Source organism: Carcharhinus amblyrhynchos, chromosome 17 (genome assembly GCF_965287045.1).
Source record: "Carcharhinus amblyrhynchos chromosome 17, sCarAmb.v2.hapA, whole genome shotgun sequence".
Classification (NCBI taxonomy): domain Eukaryota; kingdom Metazoa; phylum Chordata; class Chondrichthyes; order Carcharhiniformes; family Carcharhinidae; genus Carcharhinus; species Carcharhinus amblyrhynchos.
In genome coordinates, this window is record NC_137340.1 from 1,295,154 (window position 1) to 1,313,723 (window position 18,570).

The following is an 18,570-nucleotide window of genomic DNA, read 5'->3' on the forward strand; positions in this document are numbered from 1 at the left end:
CGGGGCTAAAGCGGTCAAGGGATTTGGAGGAGGGGAAGGTGGGATCAGGATATTGAATTTGATGATCATATTGAATGGCAGAGCATTCTTGAAGGACCAAATGGCCTATTCCTGCTTCTATTTTCGATGTTTCTCCCAGGAAAAGCAAGGGTCCCAACACTGACCCCAGCACTGCAAACCTTCCCCCAAATCGAAAAAATATCCATTTATTGTTACTCCCTGCTTCCGATTACTTATCCCATTTTATGTCCATGTTGATAGGTTGAGGTCTTTTCTCCCTGGAGAGACGAAGGTTGAGAGGCTACCTGATAGAGGTTTATAAGATGCTGAGAGGTATAGATAGGATGGATTCTCGGAGGCTATTTCCCAGGGCTGAAATAGTTGCTACGAGAGGACACAGGTTTAAGGTGTTGGGGAGCAGGTACAGAGGAGATGTCACTCAGAGGGTGGTGAGTGAGTGGAATCAGCTGCCGTCGGTGGTGGTAGAGGCGAATTCGCTGAAGTCTTTTAAGAGACTGCTGGATGAGTACATGGGATTTAATGGGATTGAGAGTTATAGATAGGCCTGGTAGGTATGGATATGATCAGCACAACTTGTGGGCCGAAGGGCCTGTTTGTGCTGTAGTGTTCTATGTTCTAAGTTGCTATTGTCCCTCTTATTCCATGAGCTACAACATTTCACAAGTCTGTTGTGTGCCTTTTGAAAATCCATATACACAACATTACTGCATTACCCTCATCAACACTTTGTTTCCTCCACTAAAAACTCTAACAAATTAGTTTAACACAACTTCCTCATTAGAAATCCAGGCTGGCTCTTCCTAATCATTCCACATTTTTCCATGTAATGACTAATTTAATCCCAAATAATTGTTTGTAAAAATTTCCATAAACAGGTCATTGTCAGGATGGCAGGCTGTGTCTAGTGGGATACTCAGAATCATTGCTGGGGCCACATCTGTTCATAATCTATATCAACGATTTGGACATGGGAACTAATCATAGTATTTCCAATTTAAATTTAGGGAGCAGGGTAGAAAATTAGCAAGCAGAATCTCACATTTAGTCATCTCTGGATTACTCCCAGCACCGCATGCACTGAGTACAGAAATAGGAAGATAAAGTAGATGACTGTTTGGTGGGAAAGATGGTGCAAGAGGGAGGGCTTTAGATTCATAGGACACTGGGACTGGGGGAGGTGGCACCTGTACAAGCCGGATGGTTGCACTTGAACCGATTAAGGAACTGAGTTCCTCACTAGAGCTATCTGGAGGGTGTTAAATTAAAGTTGTGGAAATCCAGAAGAAATATTAGAGAGGAATACGAGGATGTGCAAAAGGAGGGGCAGAAAGCATTAGTATAGAGAATAGAAACATTGAAAAAAGCAGAAGTCCATTTGGTTTGTCAAGCCTGTCATTCATTTTGATCATGGCTGATTATCAAAATCAATATCCTGATGCCCCTTTCACCCCTCCATTTCCTTTGATCCCTTTAACCCCAACAGCTATATCTAATTTCTTCTTGAAACCACTCAATGTTTTGCCCCCAACTAGTTTCTGTGGTGGTGAATAAATTTCTCCTCCCCTCAGTTCTAAAGGGTTTACCTCATATCTTCAAACTATGACCGCTAGTTCTTTTACAACCTTTAATTATCATAGTGGGGTACCTATAAGTTCACAGTTTGATAGATCCAAATGGTTATCAACACCTTAAAGTGGAACTATGAACACAATTGCTTGTTTTCATAAAAGATTAAAGGTATTTAAATGCATGAATAGGTTTTATCAGAGAGACTTTGTTTCAATAGTGAATTCACCAATCAACACTTAAAATCTTTATTCAATCTCAGCATGGGTCCTGAGATCTGCCCATGGTGGATACTGAGTGAGTTGGCATGGAGGGTGTAAAGGCAAAGGGGGTGGGTGAAGGGGCATGTGTTGGCATGGAAGGGGAAAGGGTCAATGGAGAGTGGGTTGAAGATATGAGATGGTTAGAGTTGCATCGATAGGGTATGGGATGTGTGAAATCTAGAGCTGTTTTTGATTTGTTTCTTTTCATAGCCTTGACACAGTGCCACAACAGTGAGATCAGCCTTTCATCCAGCCTGCCTCCACACCTGACAGCTTCCAGTCTCTGTCCAGGACTTTTTCCCACCCCTGACCCCCCCTAACTTGACATCTCATCTGACCTTCTAGAATGTGTTGGCAGAGCTGGGAAGTGTCCCAGTTGGATAGTCCTGACCTTGGAAGAAATGTTCAGACCTGAATATTTTTGAATTGTGGCAGACTGGGAAATGGTCTGATCCACGAACAGGAATCACAGAAAGTTAACGTGCAGGTACAGCCAGCAATTAGGAAGGCAAATAGGATGTTAGCTTTTGTTACAAAAGGATCAAAACACATGAATTAAGAAGTCTTACTACAATTATACAGGGCATTGGTAAAACACAATAGACTAAGTACTATGTGCAGCTCTGGTTTCCTTTGGAATGATATATTTCTTTGCAAGGAAGTGCAACAAAATATCATCAGTCTAATCTAAAAACAAAATACTGCAGATGCTGCAAACCTGAAATAAAAACAGAAAATGATGGAAAAACTCAGTAGGTCTGGCAGCATCTGTGAAGAGAAAACAGTTAATGGTTCACATAAACATGACTGCATTTTGAAAAAGTCATATTGGATTTAAAACATTAATTTTGCTTTACCACACCGATTCCTGGGATAAACTAGGCTCTCAAGCTCATCCTATGTATCCTGGCATTTTCAAGAATGAGAAGTGATCTAATTTAAACATAAACTGTTTGAAGGCGTTTGGGAGGGTAGATGCTAAGTAAATGTTTCCCCTGGATAAGAAGTCTAGAATTCGAATTCCGTCTCTGAATAAGGGGCAACGACTTCGGGCTAAGAGGAGGAAAAATGTTTTCAATTTAAAAACATGTCTAAAAAGTGTATTTAAAAAAAAAGTCTTTCAATTTAAAAAGGCTTTGAGGCTTTGGTATTCTCTACCCCAGTGGGTGTGGTAATTCACTCGCAAACGCTGATAGATTTTTGGATACTAACGGAATTTCAACTTGTGGTAGAAAATCAATCATGATTTTACTGGTCCAGATTTTCTGGCCAGCAGCAATGCTACAGAGATCGCTCTGACCGTGAATAGAAGTATAGCCTTATATTTTTCTTCACTGTTGCAGCTGAGACTTCCTATAGCAGAGCAAGCAGTGTGGCATCAGCTCAGAGACCAGGAGTGCTACTGAAGAGGAGAAAGTGTAGTCAGGCCACCCCACACTCCCTCCCCCACCGTTTGCAATATCACAAATTCACCTGACTTCAGTCAGCATGCAGTTTATAACAAAGTTTCTTGAGCGTTTTTAAACTTTTTTTTCTAATTTTCAAAGGCTTTTAATTGCTGTTAATGAGTATGTGATAAGTGACAACTTTAAAGTTTTTAAACACGCTTGTTTGTTTTGATGTTTTGAGTTTAGACAGACTCAAATGGGTTCTTTTATCACAGTTCTTATAATAGGATTTGGCAGGATAGACACTGAGAGGTTGTTTTCCTACCTGGGAAATCTGAACATGGGGCTAGTCTCAGCATAAAGGGCTTTATCCTTATTAAGAATGGAAATGAGAAATTTCTTCATTCTAGAGGTTGTGAAGTTTTACTCATAAAACAGGAATTGGCAGCAACCTCTGCTATGTGGAAGAAATGAAGAATAAACAGTGACAGCCACAGTTGTGACATTGTTTTCCAATGGCTAATGTATCAAACAACACTGGCCGAGGCTCACTCTTGGGAAACAGGCTCTTTGCCTGCTGGAAACCACATCCTAAATTCAGCATCTTCATGACATCGGGAGGTGAAAAGGGAGAGAAAGAGAACTTTTTGAATCCTATTTATGAAATGCTCCTTCGGTTTTACTTGTTGTGAAATAGGAACTGGTTGCAACCTCTGCTACATGGAAGAAATGAAGAATATAGAAACAGCGACAGGAAATGAAGAGAGAATGTGCATCAACACTGAATGGGGAGGGTTTGGTGATAATGGCTGCTTGGATAACATCCGAACTAACTTTGACAAATTAGTGGACATCAATTCAATAACCGTTGGAAAACAAAAGTAAGTTAATATATATCATAGCATTGCTTTTTAATTTCCGTTTTTTCCCTCCTCTCTGCTCTCTTCTTCTAAAGGCACTCACCCTTGCTAGTTGCCCCTTGATATCGTTCATGTGTTGGGTTCTGGAGTATGTCGTTATGATAGTTTAGTGAGTTAGGCATTGTATGAAACCTAGTCGTGTGCATTTTCCTTCACAAATTAACAGATAACGGTCAGGAGCATGAACCATGGCCCAGGACAGAGATCATGTGCTCAGTCTCATTCCATGTCTATGTGGGTTTCCTCTGGGTGCTCCAGTTTAATCCCATGCTCTAAAGATGTGTGGGTTAGGTGGATTAGCCATGCTAAATTTATCTAATTTTACCCTGTGTCAGGGGGATTAGCCGGGTAAATACATAGGGTTATGGGGCTAGAACCTGGGTAGGATTGTTATCAGTGCAGGCTGAATGGCCTCCTTCCATGCTGTAGGGATTCTATGATTCAGCACAGGCCTGGAATTGAAATTGAAACCTCCTTATCATCAAAAAACAAAGATGGAGCCATGTTCTTCAGCATTTCCTCTGTTAGCTCTTTGTAAAAGCTTTTCAATTTGTTCAACTTCCCCAGTCAGCCCCGGCCCAGCTTTATCTTCATTTACATATCTTTTTCACCAAATTTCAAGCATTGCTGGCGATACAGCTCGCTGCATAAAACACCTGCTTCTCGTCTCCCCTCTGGATTTTTCATTATCTTGTAGCTGTGTCCTCTGGTTACTGATCCTGATCTCATTGGAAACAGATTTCAGTATGGATAAGGGGAAACTATCAGAGCAAAGAATGAGGCATTCAACCTGCCATGTCCATGCTGCTTTTCTGCAACTCATCCAGTCCCACTCACATCTTTTCCCTGCAAATCTTTTGCTTCAGATAATTATCCAAATTCCTTCTGAAAGCCTCGATTGACCCTGTCTCCATCAGACTCTCAGGCAGAATGTCTTAGATCCTAACCGCTCCCTGTGTATAAAAAACTGTTTCCTCATGTCTCTGTTGCTTCAGTTACCTTCAATATGCTCTCTGGTTCTCGATCCTTCCTCTAGTTTCTCCCAAACTACTCTGTCTAGATTTCTCATGACATTGGTAAGGCCACACTTGGAATACTGTGTGCAGTTCTGGTACCCTATTATAGAGAGGATATTATTAAACTAGAAAGAGTGGAGAAAAGATTTACCAGGATGCCTCCGGGACTTGATGGTTTGAGTTATAAGGAAAGGCTAGATAGACTGGGACTTTTTTCTCTGGAGCATATAAGGCTGAGTGGTGACCTTATAGAGGTCAACAAAATAATGAGGGGTACAGGTCAGCTAGATGGTCAATATCTTTTCCCAAAAGTAGGGGAGTCTAAAACTAGAGGGCATAGATTTAAGGTGAGGGGGACAGATACAAAAATGTCCAGAGGTGCAATTTTCTCACAGTGTCTAGAACAAGCAGATAGCCCGGGAAATTACCGACCGGTGAGTCTGACCTCAGTGGTTGGTAAGCTGATGGAGAGGCTTCTGAGGGACAAGATTTACGAACATTTGGAGAGGTTTGACATGATCAGGAATAGTCAGCATGGATTTGTCAAGGGCAGGTCGTGCCTTACAAGCCTAGTTGAGTTCTTCGATAATGTGACTGAACACATTGACGAAGGAAGTGCCGTGGACGTAGTGTACATGGACTTCAGCAAGGCGTTTGATAAGGTCCCCCATGCAAGACTTCTTGAGAAGGTGAGAGGGCATGGGATCCAAGGGCCTTTGGCCTTGTGGATCCAGAACTGGCTTGCCTGCAGAAGGCAGAGAGTGGTTGTGGATGGGGCTTTTTCTGAATGGAGGTCAGTCACCAGCGGAGTGCCTCAAGGATCTGTTCTGGGACCCTTGTTGTTTGTCATTTTCATAAATGACCTGGATGAGGAAGTGGAGGGATGGGTAAGTAAGTTCGCTGATGACACGAAGGTCGGTGGTGTTGTGGATGATCTGGAAGGATGGCAAAAGTTGCAGCAGGACATAGATAGGATGCAGGACTGGGCGGAGAAGTGGCAGATGGACTTCAACGCGGATAAATGTGTAGTCGTCCATTTTGGCAGAACCAACGGGATGAACGAGTACACTATCAAGGGCAGAAGTCTGAGTAGTGTTGAGGAGCAGAAGGATCTTGGGGTCCGGGTCCACAGGACTCTTAAATCGGCCTCGCAGGTGGAGGAGGTGGTCAAGAAGGAGTATGGTGTACTGGCCTTCATTAATCGAGGGATTGAGTTTAGGAGTTGGGAGGTAATGCTGGAACTTTATAAGACCCTTGTGAGGCCTCATTTGGAGTATTGTGCGCAGTTCTGGTCGCCTCACTATAGGAAAGATGTAGAAGCTATTGAAAGGGTGCAGAGGAGATTTACAAGGATGTTGCCTGGACTGGGAGGCATGCCTTATGAAGTTAGGTTGAGGGAGCTGGGACTCTTTTCCCTGGAGAGACGAAGGTTGAGAGGCGACCTGATAGAAGTTTACAAAATGTTGAGAGGAATAGATAGGGTGGACTCTCAGAGGCTATTTCCCCGGGTTGAAATGGTCGCTACGAGAGGACACAGATTTAAGGTGCGGGGAGGGAGGTTCAGAAGTGATGTTAGGGGTAAGTTTTTCACTCAGAGGGTGGTGAGTGAATGGAATCGGCTGCCGTCAGTGGTGGTGGAGGCGAACTCGCTGGGGTCTTTTAAAAGACTTCTGGATGAGTATATGGGGTTTAATGAGATTGAGGGTTATAGATAGGTCTGTAGGTTGGTAGGTGATGTGATCGGCGCAACTTGTGGGCCGAAGGGCCTGTTTGTGCTGTAGTGTTCTATGTTTTTAAGCTGCCAGAGGTAGTAAGAGAGGAGGTACAATAATGTCTTTTAAAAAGCATTTAGATAGTTACATGGGTAAGATGGGTATAAAGGGATATGGGCCAAATGTAGGCAATTGGGATTAGCTTAGGGGTTTAAAAAAAAGGGTGGCATGGACAAGTTGAGCTGAAGGGCCTGTTTCCATGTTGTAAACCTCTATGATTATGACTGTGACCATCTCTTCAGCACTCTCTATAATGCCTTCATATTTTTCTTAAAGTGCGGGGTCCAGAACTAAACACACTACTCCATAAGGGCCTGTTCCGCGCTGTAATGTTCTATGTTCTATAACTTATCATGACTTCCTTGTTTTTGTACTCCATGACCCTATTGATAAAGCCCAAGATTCCATATACTTTATTAGCCATGTTCTCAAACTGCTTTGCAATCTTCAATGATTTGTCCACATATATCCTCAGGTCCTCCTGTTTCTGCATCTCCTTTAGAATTGTACGCTTTATTTTGTATTGTCTGACCACATTCTCCCGATCAAAATAAGGCACTGTACACTTTTCTGCATCATGGGAGAATCATAGAAAGGATTATAGTACATAAGTAGGTTTTTAGGCACATTGTGCCAATACTTCTCCCCAAAGGAGAAATTCATCTCGCTCGGCCTTCTCCCAAAAGCCTTGCACTTTCTTACTTTCAAGATAAAAATCTAATTTCCTCTTGAATGCCTGGGGGACGTGATGGCCTGGACTATCTAATCCAGCAACCCAGCTAATATTCTGGGGATCCTGGGTTCTAATCCCACCAAGGTAAATGGTGGAATTTGAACTCAATAAAAAAAATTGGAATGAACAATCCATTGATGCCCATGAAACCATTGTCATTGTAGATTGGGGGCGCAGATTGGTTGGTAGGACGGCTGAGGAACAGTGGAGGATTTTTAAGGAGATCTTTTTCGGTGCCCAGCAGAAATATATTCCGTTGGTAAAGAAGGACTGTAGGAGAAGGGATAACCAGCCGTGGTTATGTAAGGAAATAAAGGAGAGTATTAAATTAAAAGCTGATGCGTTCAGAGCGGCTAAAAATATTGGGCGATTAGAAGATTGGGAAAGATTTAAAAATCAACAAAGAATGACTAAGAAGGTGATAAAGAAAGGAAAGATAGAGTATGAAGCTAAACTAGCTCTAAATATAAAAAAAGACAGTAAAAGTTTTTACAAATAAAAAAAGAGGAGACTGGCTAGAGTGAATATTGGACCCTTGGAAGATGAGAGGGGGGATTTAGCAGTGGGTGAAGAGGGAATGGCTGAGGCTTTAAATAAGTTTTTTGCCTCGGTCTTCACAGAGGAGGACACGAATAGTTTGCCAGATATTAAAGATAGAAGAATGGTAGGAGATGAGGGCCTTTATGCGATAACTGTCACTAGAGAGGTAGTGCTTGATAGACTAACGGGACTGAAGGTAGACAAGTCCCTGGGACCGGATGGAATGCATCCCAGGGTTCTGAAAGAAATGGCACAGGTGATAGCAGATGCCTTAGTAGTTATTTATCAAAATTCACTGGACTCCGGGGAAGTGCCGGAAGATTGGAAAACGGCTAATGTTATGCCGCTGTTTTAAAAAGGTAGCAGACAAAAGGCAGGGAATTATAGGCCTGTTAGTTTAATGTCTGTAGTTGGAAAAATGCTAGAATCCATCAAAGAAGAAATAGCGAGGCACCTAGAAAAGAATAGAACATAGAACCTTACAGCGCAGTACAGGACTTTCGGCCCCCAATGTTGCGCCGACCAGTGGAACCAATCTAATGACCCTCTAACCTAAACTATTCCAATGTTATCCATATGCCTATCCACTGACCATTTGAATGCCCTTAAAGTTGGTGAGTCCACAACTGCTGCAGGCAGGGCATTCCACACCCTTTCTACTCTCTGAGTAAAGAACCTACCTCTGATATCCGTCCTATAATTATCACCCCTTAATTTGAAGCTATGTCCCCTCATGTTAGCCATCACCATCCGAGGAAAAAGGCTCTCACTGTCCACCCTATCCAATCCTTTGATCATCTTGTATGCCTCAATTAGGTCATCTCGTAACCTTCTTCTCTCTAATGAAAATAACCTCAAGTCCCTCAGCCTTTCCTCATAAGACCTTCCCACCATACCAGGCAACATCCTGGTAAACCTCCTCTGCACCCTTTCCAACGCCTCCACATCTTTCGTATAATGCGGCGACCAGAACTGTACGCAATACTCCAAGTGCGGCCGCACCAGAGTTTTGTACAGTTGTAACATGACTTCACCGCTCCGAAATTCAATCCCTCTACCAATAAAAGCTAACACACTGTACGCCTTCTTAAGAACCTTATCAACCTGGGTGCCAACTTTCAGGGAGCTATGCACATGTATACCGAGATCTCTCTGCTCATCAACACTACCTTGCATTAGCCCTATATTCTGTATTCCTGTTACTCTTACCAAAGTGAATCACCTCACACTTTTCCGTATTAAACTCCATCTGCCACCTCTCAGCCCAGCTCTGCAGCTTATCTATGTCCCTCTGCAAACTATAACATCCATCCTCACTGTCTACAACTCCTCCGACTTTGGTGTTGTCAGCAAATTTACTAACCCATCCTTCTACACCCTCATCTAGGTCATTTATAAAAATGACAAACAGCAGTGGCCCCAAAACAGATCCTTGAGATACACCACTTGTAACTGAACTCCAGGTTGAATATTTCCCATCAACCACCACCCTCTGTCTTCTATCAGCTAGCCAGTTCCTGATCCAAACTGCTGAATCACCCTCAATCCCATGCATCTGCATTTTCTGCAGTAGCCTACCACGGGGAACCTTATCAAACGCTTCGCTAAAATCCATATACACCACGTCAACTGCCTTACCCGTATCCACCTCTTTGGTCACCTTTTCAAAAAACTCAATAAGGTTTGTGAGGCACGACCTACCCTTCACAAAACCATGTTGACTATCCCTAATCAATTTATTTCTCTCTAGATGATTATAAATCTCAGCCCTTATAATTCTTTCCAAAACTGGTTTGATTGAGCAGACGCAGCATGGATTCGTTAAGGGAAAGTTGTGTTTAACAAATTTATTGGATTTCTATGAGGATGTGACTAGTGCGGCAGACAGGGGGGAACTGGTGGATGTGGTGTTTTTAGATTTCCAAACGGTGTTTGATAAGGTGCCTCACAAAAGGTTGCTGCAGAAGGTTAGGGTGCACAGAGTTGGGGGTAAGGTATTAGCGTGGATAGAGGATTGGTTGTCTAATAGGAAGCAGAGAGTTGGAATCAATGGGTGCTATTCTGGTTGGCAGTTGGTGACCAGTGGAGTGCCACAGGGATCGGTGCTGGGGCCTCAACTATTTACCATTTACATAGATGATCTGGAGGAGGGGGCTGAGTGTAGGGCGATGAAATTTGCTGATGACACAAAGATGAGTGGAAAAGCAAATTGCGTGGAGGGTGTGGAAAGTCTGCAGAGAGATCTGGATAGGCTGAGCGAGTGGGCGAGGACCTGGCAGATGGAGTATAATGTTAGCAAGTGCGAGGTTATCCACTTTGGCAGAAATAATAGCACGAGGGATTATTATTTAAAAAGCGAAAAGCTGCAGCATGCTACGGTGCAGAGGGACCTGGGGGTCCTTGTGCACGAATCGCAAAAACCCAGTCTGCAGGTGATCAAGAAGGCGAATGGAATGTTGGCCTTTATAACGAGGGGGATAGAATATAAAAGCAGGGAGGTCTTGCTGCAACTGTACAGGGTACTGGTGAGGCCGCAGCTGGAGTACTGTGTGCAGTTTTGGTCGCCGCACTTATGGAAGGATATATTGGCCTTGGAGGGAGTGCAGAGAAGGTTCTCTAGGCTGATACCGGAGATGAGGGGGCTAGCCTATGAAGAGAGACTGAATAGACTGGGTCTGTGCTCATTAGAGTTTAGAAGGCTGAGGGGGGGATCTTATAAAGATGCATAAGATAATGAAGGGGACCTTCATTATCTTACTGGGACCTCTTCTCTTTGTAGTGTATATAAATGATTTGGAAGAGGGAGTAGGTGGTGTGATCAGCAAATTTGCTGATGACACCAAGATGGCTGGATTGGCGGGCAGTGAGGAGCAATGTCTGGCAATACAGCAGGATATTGATAGGCTGGTTGATTGGGCAGATACGTGGCAAATGGAGTTTAATCCGGATAAATGTGAGGTGATGCATTTTGACCGGAATAATGTAGGGGGAAGTTATATGATAAAGGGTAAGCCCGTAAGGAGTATAGAGTCGCAGCGAGACCTGGGGGTGCAAGTGCACAAGTCTTTGAAGGTGGCAGTGCAAGTGGAGAGTGTGGTGAATAAAGCTTATGGTATGTTAGCCTTTATAGAAAGGGGTATAGAATATAAGAGCTGGAGTCTAATGTTGCAGTTATACAGAACATTGGTTAGGCCGCATTTAGAGTACTGCGTACAGTTCTGGTCGCCTTATTACCGGAAGGACGTGGAGACTCTGGAGAGAGTGCAGAGGAGGTTTACCAGGATGTTGCCTGGCATGGAAGGACTGGGATATGAGGGAAGATTGAAGAAATTGGGGCTCTTTTCCCTTGAAAGACGGCGACTGAGGGGGGATCTAATAGAGGTATATAAGATTATGAAGGGTATAGATAGAGTAAACAGAGGTAAGCTATTTCCTATAATAGAGACACGTAGGACAAGGGGCCATGGACTTAAGGTGAGGGGGGAGCGGTACAACACAGATATTAGAGGGAGGTTTTTCACACAGAGGGTAGTGGGGGTATGGAATGCTCTGCCAAGTAAGGTGGTGGAGGCAAACACGCTAGAGTCATTTAAGAGTAACTTAGTCAGGCATATGACTGAGTTGGAGATGGGTGGATATAGGAGAACCTTTTAAATAAGGGTCATTAGCATTGGGGCGTCCCTGGTAATGTAAATGGGTATAGTATGATAATAATGTTGTTTTTTTTTCTCTTTCATTCACAGGTTTTAAGTCGGTCCACCTCGTGTCCAACGAGGGGCATACAGGCAATGGGTCGTACTGGGGCTGCTCTTGGTTGTTCGAGATTGGCCTAGTGCTTCATGTCGTTAGTGTGTGCCTAAACTGGACAAGATACTGGGCAAGACGACAGCTCAGTGACTATCACTGATTGCTGTGCAGACACATGGTTTTGGGCCAGTGTCTGTGGGAGTTTGCGCATTCTCCCCATGCTCGCGTGGGTTTTCTCCGGGTGCTCCGGTTTCCTCCCACGCCCCAAAGATGTGCTGTTAGGCTGATTGGCAGGAATAAATTGTCCCTAAATCAGTTTCCCTCAATCTGGATGGCCATAAAACTTTAGATAGGGGTCATGAGTGGAGAGATGGACTGGTGGTGTTGAGATGGCGGCGCGGGCTCGTTGGGCCGAAGGGCCTGTTTCCAAGGCTGATTTTGTTCTTTGGATAGATAGGGTAGAGGTAGAGAGATTCTTCCCACTTAGAAAGGATAGCAGGACACAGCCTCAAGATAAGGGGGGGGCGCAGTTTAGATCGGAGTTGAGGAGGAACTTCTTCACTCAAAGGGTGGTGAATCTCTGGAATTCTCTGCCCGTTGAAGTGGTGGAGGCTACCTCGCTGAATATATTTAAGTCATGGGTAGATAGACAAGGGAATTAAGGGTTATGGGGAGAAAGCGGGAAAGTGGAGCTGATCCACTCCACATCAGCCATGATCTTAGTGAATGGTGGGGCAGGCTCGAAGGGCTAGATGGCCTACTCCTGCTCCTATTTCTTATGTTCTTATGATTGTCGGAAAAATCCATTTGGTTCACTAATGTCCTTTAGGGAAGGAAATCTGCCTTCCTTACCTGGTCTGGCTTCCATGTGGTTGATTCTCAAGGCCAGGCTCTGTTGCCTCACAGCACCAGGGTTTGATTCTGGTTTGGGTTACTATTTGTGTGAAGTCTGCACATTGTCCCTGTATCTGCGTGAGTTTCCTCCGTATGCTCCGGTTTCTTCCCACAGTCCAAAAGACACGCTGGCCATGCTAAATTCTCCCTCTCTGTACCCAAACAGGCACCAGAATGTAGCAACTAGGGGATTTTCACAGTAACTTCATTGCAGTGTTAATGTAAGCCTACTTGTGACACTAATAAATAAATGTAAACAAGGTAACTGGGGTGGGCAATAACTGCTGGCCAGCCAGTGACACCCATGTCCCAGGAATTAATTTAAAAAATGACCTTACTTCCAACATACTCTCCAGCAGTATGTTCCAGATCCTAACTATTTGAATAGCTTTCAATTTGACATTTGTCCACCCGTTCCAACAATCTATTTGAAGTTTAACACGGTCCTCCTCACACTTCACAGTACTTCCCAGTTTGTGTCATCGCAAAGTTTGAAATTTTGCTTCAAAGTACACCAAAGTCCAGGTCATTCATGTATAATCCAGAGGCCCAGGCTAATAAGATGTAGGCTATTCAGCCCATTGTGTCTGCTCTGCCATTCAATATGATCATGATGATAATCTTCAACTTCATCTTTGATCCCCTTACTGATTAAAAATCTGTCTATTCTCTGGGGACATGGGTCAATTCCTACCACAATAGCTGGTGGAATTTAAATTCAATGAATAAATCTGAAATTGAAAGCTACATTCATTAATGGTGACTGGAACTATCATTTGTTGTTCTAAACCCCATCAGGTTCAGTAATGTCCTTTTGGGAAGGACTCCAGACCCACAGCAATATGTTTGACTCTTAACTGCCCTTTGAAATGACTAGCAAACAGTTCAAGGGCAGTTAGTGATGGGCAACAAATGTTGGCATCACCCACTTCCAATGGAAAGACTAAAGAAAAATCAGGTAGAGCTGACCCCAATTCCCACTGCGCACAAATAGCTCTTCACAAGCAATACAAATTGGTAAAATTATGGCTAAATTCTAACCATTGTTACATCAGCAAAAATAATGGTAATTTTAACAAAAATATTTTACCAAAAATAAAGTTAAGAGTTCTGGATTCTGAAATGTTTTGTTTTAGCCTGATATGATCCTGCCTTAAACTCTTTCTTATTTACCAGATTTGAAAAAATGATCAGTGGAATGTATCTGGGTGAGATTGTCCGCAACATACTGATTAACTTCACTAAACAAGGGATTTTATTTCGAGGTTTTATCTCACATGCTCTAACAAGCAAGGACATTTTTGAAACCAAATATTTGTCTGAAATAGAGAGGTAAGGAAAGATAGCAGTTTAAAACTTCTGTCATGCTCCTCTTTGCTTTGACACAACATTTTAGCCATTAAGAATATTTATACAGTGAATGCAAATAGCACCTTTTGGGTCCTCAATGCATCAAAGTCAATGAATTGTATTTTAAATTAGGGTCATTTGCCAATGGTCAATGACTTTTAACAAATTATTTGACCACAGTGACCGCTTGGCTTTGCTTCAAGTTCGTGAAATCCTTCAGAAGCTTGGCCTGGACAGTACCTGTGACGACAGTATCATTGTGAAGGAAGTGTGTGGTGTTGTTTCTAAGAGAGCAGCCCAGCTCTGTGGTGCAGGAATGGCTGCTGTCGTTGAAAAAATAAGGGAGAACCGGGGTTTGGATCACCTGAAAATTACAGTTGGTGTCGATGGAACGCTCTATAAGCTGCACCCAAAGTAAGTGCTTTCATCAATTCCAATGCTGCAATAACGAATGACTGTGTTGAAAAGTGTTTTGCGTAACAGTTTGCAAATTAAACAGTTGTGCAGTACCATACCAACCAAATAGAAAAAAAAGTAAAGAATCAGTTGACAGTGATAATAACCGTGAGTTTAAATTGGGAACTAAGTGAAAGTGAATTTGATGCAGAACAGTAACAAACCCTGTATTCCAAAGCTTAAGGCTCCAACAACTGAAGGTACAGTCTCCAATGGTGGAAAAATTAAAAATGGGGATGATCAAGATGCCAGAATGAGAGAAATGAAGACATTTTGGAGGACTGTGGACTATAAAGCTAGGGAAGATGAGGTTATGATTGGAAAGGGAGTCTAGCAGAAAGACAGTGGAAGAGCAATGGCAGGAGTTTTGGGTGGTTATTCAGGAGGCACAACAGAAATTCATCCCAAGGAGGAAGAAACATGCTAAGGGGAGGACGAGGCATCCATGGCTGACGCAGGAAGTCAAAGACAGCATAAAAGCAAAAGAAAAAACAAACAAAGTGGCAAGGATTAGTGGGAAGCTGGAGGATTGGGAAGCTTTTAAAACTGAGCAGAGGACAACTAAAAAAACAATAAGGGGGGGAGAAGATGAAATATGAGTGCAAGCTAGCTAGTAATATAAAAGAAAATAGGAAGAGTTTTTAAAAAATATATAGAAGAGAAGAGAGAGGCAAAAATAGCCATTAGACCACTGGAAAATGAGGCTGGAGAAGAAATAATAGGATACAAAGCAATGGCAGGGGGAGCTGAATAGTTACTTTGCATCAGTCTTCACGTTGGAAGATGCAGTGGACATGGATGGGTCTGTGGGACTGGGATATTATAGCAATTACTGAAACATGGCTAAGGGAAGACAGGACTGGCAGCTCAATGTTCCGGGGTACAGATGCAATAGGACAGACAGTTCAGGAGATAAGAGAGGAGGGGGCGTTACACATTTGATTAGAGAAAACATCACAGCAGTACTGAGAGGGGATATATCCAAGGATTCACCCACTGAGTCTATGTGGGTAGAACTGAGAAATGAGAAGGGGGAAATCACTGATAGGGTCATACTATAGGCCCCCAAATAGTCAGCGGAAAATTAAGGAGCAAATATGTAAGGAGATTACAGATGGCTCCAAGAAAAATAGGGTGGTAATAGTAGGGGATTTTAACTTGCCCAACATTGACTGGGACAGCCATAGTATTAGAGTGTTGGATGGAGAGAAATTTGTTGAGTGTGTTCAGGAGGAATTTCTCATTCAGTACATGGATGGCCTGACTAGAGAGGGGGCAAAACTTGACCTCCTCTTGGGAAATAAAGAAGAGCAGGAGACAGAAGTGTTAGTGAGGGATCATTTTGGGACCAGTGACCATAACCCCATTAGTTTTAAGATAGCTATGGAGAATGATAGGTCTGGCCCAAAAGTTAATATTCTAAATTGGGGAAAGGCCAATTTTGATGGTATCAAGCAGGAACTTTCAAAAGTTAATTTGGAGAGTCTGTGGGAAGGCAAAGGGACATCTGCTAAATGAAGGCTTTCAAAAGTATGTTAAAAGGGTTCAGGATAAGCACATTCCTCTTAGAATGAAAGGTAAGTTGGCAGAAGTAAGGAACCCTGGATGACTCGGGATATTGAGGCCCTGGTCAAGAAAAAGGAGGCACATGATATGCAGAGGCAGCTGGGATCAAGTGAATCCATTGAAAAGTATAGAGGGTGTAGGAGTAGAGTTAAGACAGAAATCAGAGGGCAAAAAGGGGACATGAGATTGTTTTGGCAGATAAGGCAAAGGAGAATCCAAAGGGCTTCTGCAAATACATAAGGACAAAAGAATAACAAGGGCCTCTTAAGGATCAACAAGGTCATCTATGTGCGGATCCACAAGAGATGGGTGAGATCCTAAATGAATGTTTCTCATCAGTATTTATTGTTGAGAAAAGCATGGATGTTAGGGAACTTGTAGAAATAAACAGCGATGTCTTGAGGAGTGTGAAGATTGCCTGAAGGAGGATGGCAAATGTGCCTTTGTTTAAAAAGGGCTGCAGGGAAAAGCCTGGGAACTACAGGCCAGTGAGCCTCACATCTGTGATGGGTAAGTTATTGGAAGGTATTTTGAGAGACAGGATCTACAGGCATTTAGAGATGCAAGGAATGATTAGGGACAGTCAGCATGGCTTTGTGAGTGGAAAATCATGTCTCACAAATTTGATTGAATTTTTTGAAGGGGTAACCAAGAAGGTGGATGAGAGCAGTGCAGTTAATGTTGTCTCATGGACTTTAGCAAGGTCTTTAACCAGGTACCACATGGTAGGTTGTTGCACAGGGTCAAATCTCATGGGATCCAGGGTGAGGTACCTAAATGGATACAAAATTGGCTTCTTGACAGAAGCCAGAGGGTGGTTGTAGAGGGTTGTTTTTGAAACTGGAGACCTGTGACCAGTGGTGTGCCTCAGGAATCAGTGCTGCCTCCATTGTTATTTGTTATTTACATTAATGATTTGGATGAGAATATAGGAGGCATGGTTAGTAAGTTTGCAACTGACACCAAGATTAGTGATGTATTGGATAGTGAAGAAAGTTATCTCTGATTGCAACGGGATCTTGATCAATTGGGCCAGTGGGCTGATGAATGGGAGATGGAGTTTAATTTAGATAAATGGGAGATGATACATTTTGGTAGACTGAACCAAGGCAGGACTTACTCCGTAAATGAGGACTTCCTCTCACTGGGGAGAGTTATGGAATAAAGAGATCTAAGGGTTCATATTCATTCATGCTCCTTGAAACTGAAGTCACAGGTGGACAGTGTGGTGAAGAAGGCATTCAGCATGCTTGGTTTCATTAGTCAAAACACTGAATATAGAAGTTGGGATGTCTTGTTGAAGTTGTACAAAACATTGGTAACGCTACACTTAGGTACTGTGTACAGTTCTGGTTACCCAATTATAGAAAAGATATTATTAAACTAGAAAAAGTGCAGAAAATATTTACTAGGATGCTACCGGACTTGATGGTTTGAGTTATAAAGAAAGGCTGGACAGATTGGGGTTTATTCTCTGGAGCATAGAAGGCTGAGGGGCTGATCTTTTAGAGGTCTATGAAATAACAAGGGGCATAAATCAGCTAGATAGTCAATATCTTTTCCCAAAGGTAAGGGAGTCTAAAACTAGAGGGCATAGATTTAAGGTGAGTGATACAAAGTGCCCAGAGGGGCAATTTTTTCACGCAGAGGGTGCTGAGTGTTTGGAGCAAGCTGCCAGAGGTAGTACTGAAAGCGGGTACAATTTTGTCTTTTAAAAAGCGTTTAGACAGTTACATGGGTAAAATGGATAGAGTGGGATATGGACCAAATGCAGGTAATTGATATTAGTTTAGGAGTTTAAAAAGGGCAGCATGGACAAATTGGACTGAAGGGCCTGTTTCCATGCTGTAAACCTTTATGACTTTATGACCAGTGGGATGCCAGAGGTACAGGAGAATCGGGGGCAAGGTGAGTGTGGTGGTGATCACTGAAGAGAAGGTTCTGGAGAAACTGAAAGGTCTGGATCGGATGAACTACATCCCACGGTTCTAAAAGAGATAGCTGAGGAAACTCTGGAGGCATTGGTGGTGATCTTTCAGGAATCACTGGAGACTGGGAAAGTACCAGAGGACTGGAAAGTAGCTAATGTAACGCCGCTATTTAAGAAGGGAGGCAGCAGGTGGGAAATTATAGGCTGGTTAACCTGATTTCAGTCATTGGCAAGATTTTAGAGTCCATTATTAAAGATGAGATCGCAGTGTACTTGCAAGTGCATGATAAAGTAGGACTGAGTCAGCACGACTTAAGGGGAGGTCATGTCTGACAAATCTGTTAGAGTTCTTTGAGGAGGTAACAAGGAAGTTAGATTATGGAGAACCAGTGGACATGATTTATTTAG

At 43.0% G+C, this 18,570-nt stretch overlaps 1 protein-coding gene across 1 annotated transcript in view; it reads left to right on the top strand.

Moving 5' to 3' along the window:
- Window positions 1-18,570, top strand: part of LOC145354558 (hexokinase HKDC1-like) — a 158,411-nt gene that overhangs the window by 114,505 nt on the left and 25,336 nt on the right. The window contains exons 15-17 of the mRNA XM_080206022.1: window positions 3,936-4,119; window positions 14,037-14,192; window positions 14,391-14,624. Of these exons, the coding sequence (XP_080062148.1) occupies window positions 3,936-4,119; window positions 14,037-14,192; window positions 14,391-14,624 (574 nt within the window). The remainder of the gene's footprint in view (window positions 1-3,935; window positions 4,120-14,036; window positions 14,193-14,390; window positions 14,625-18,570) is intronic.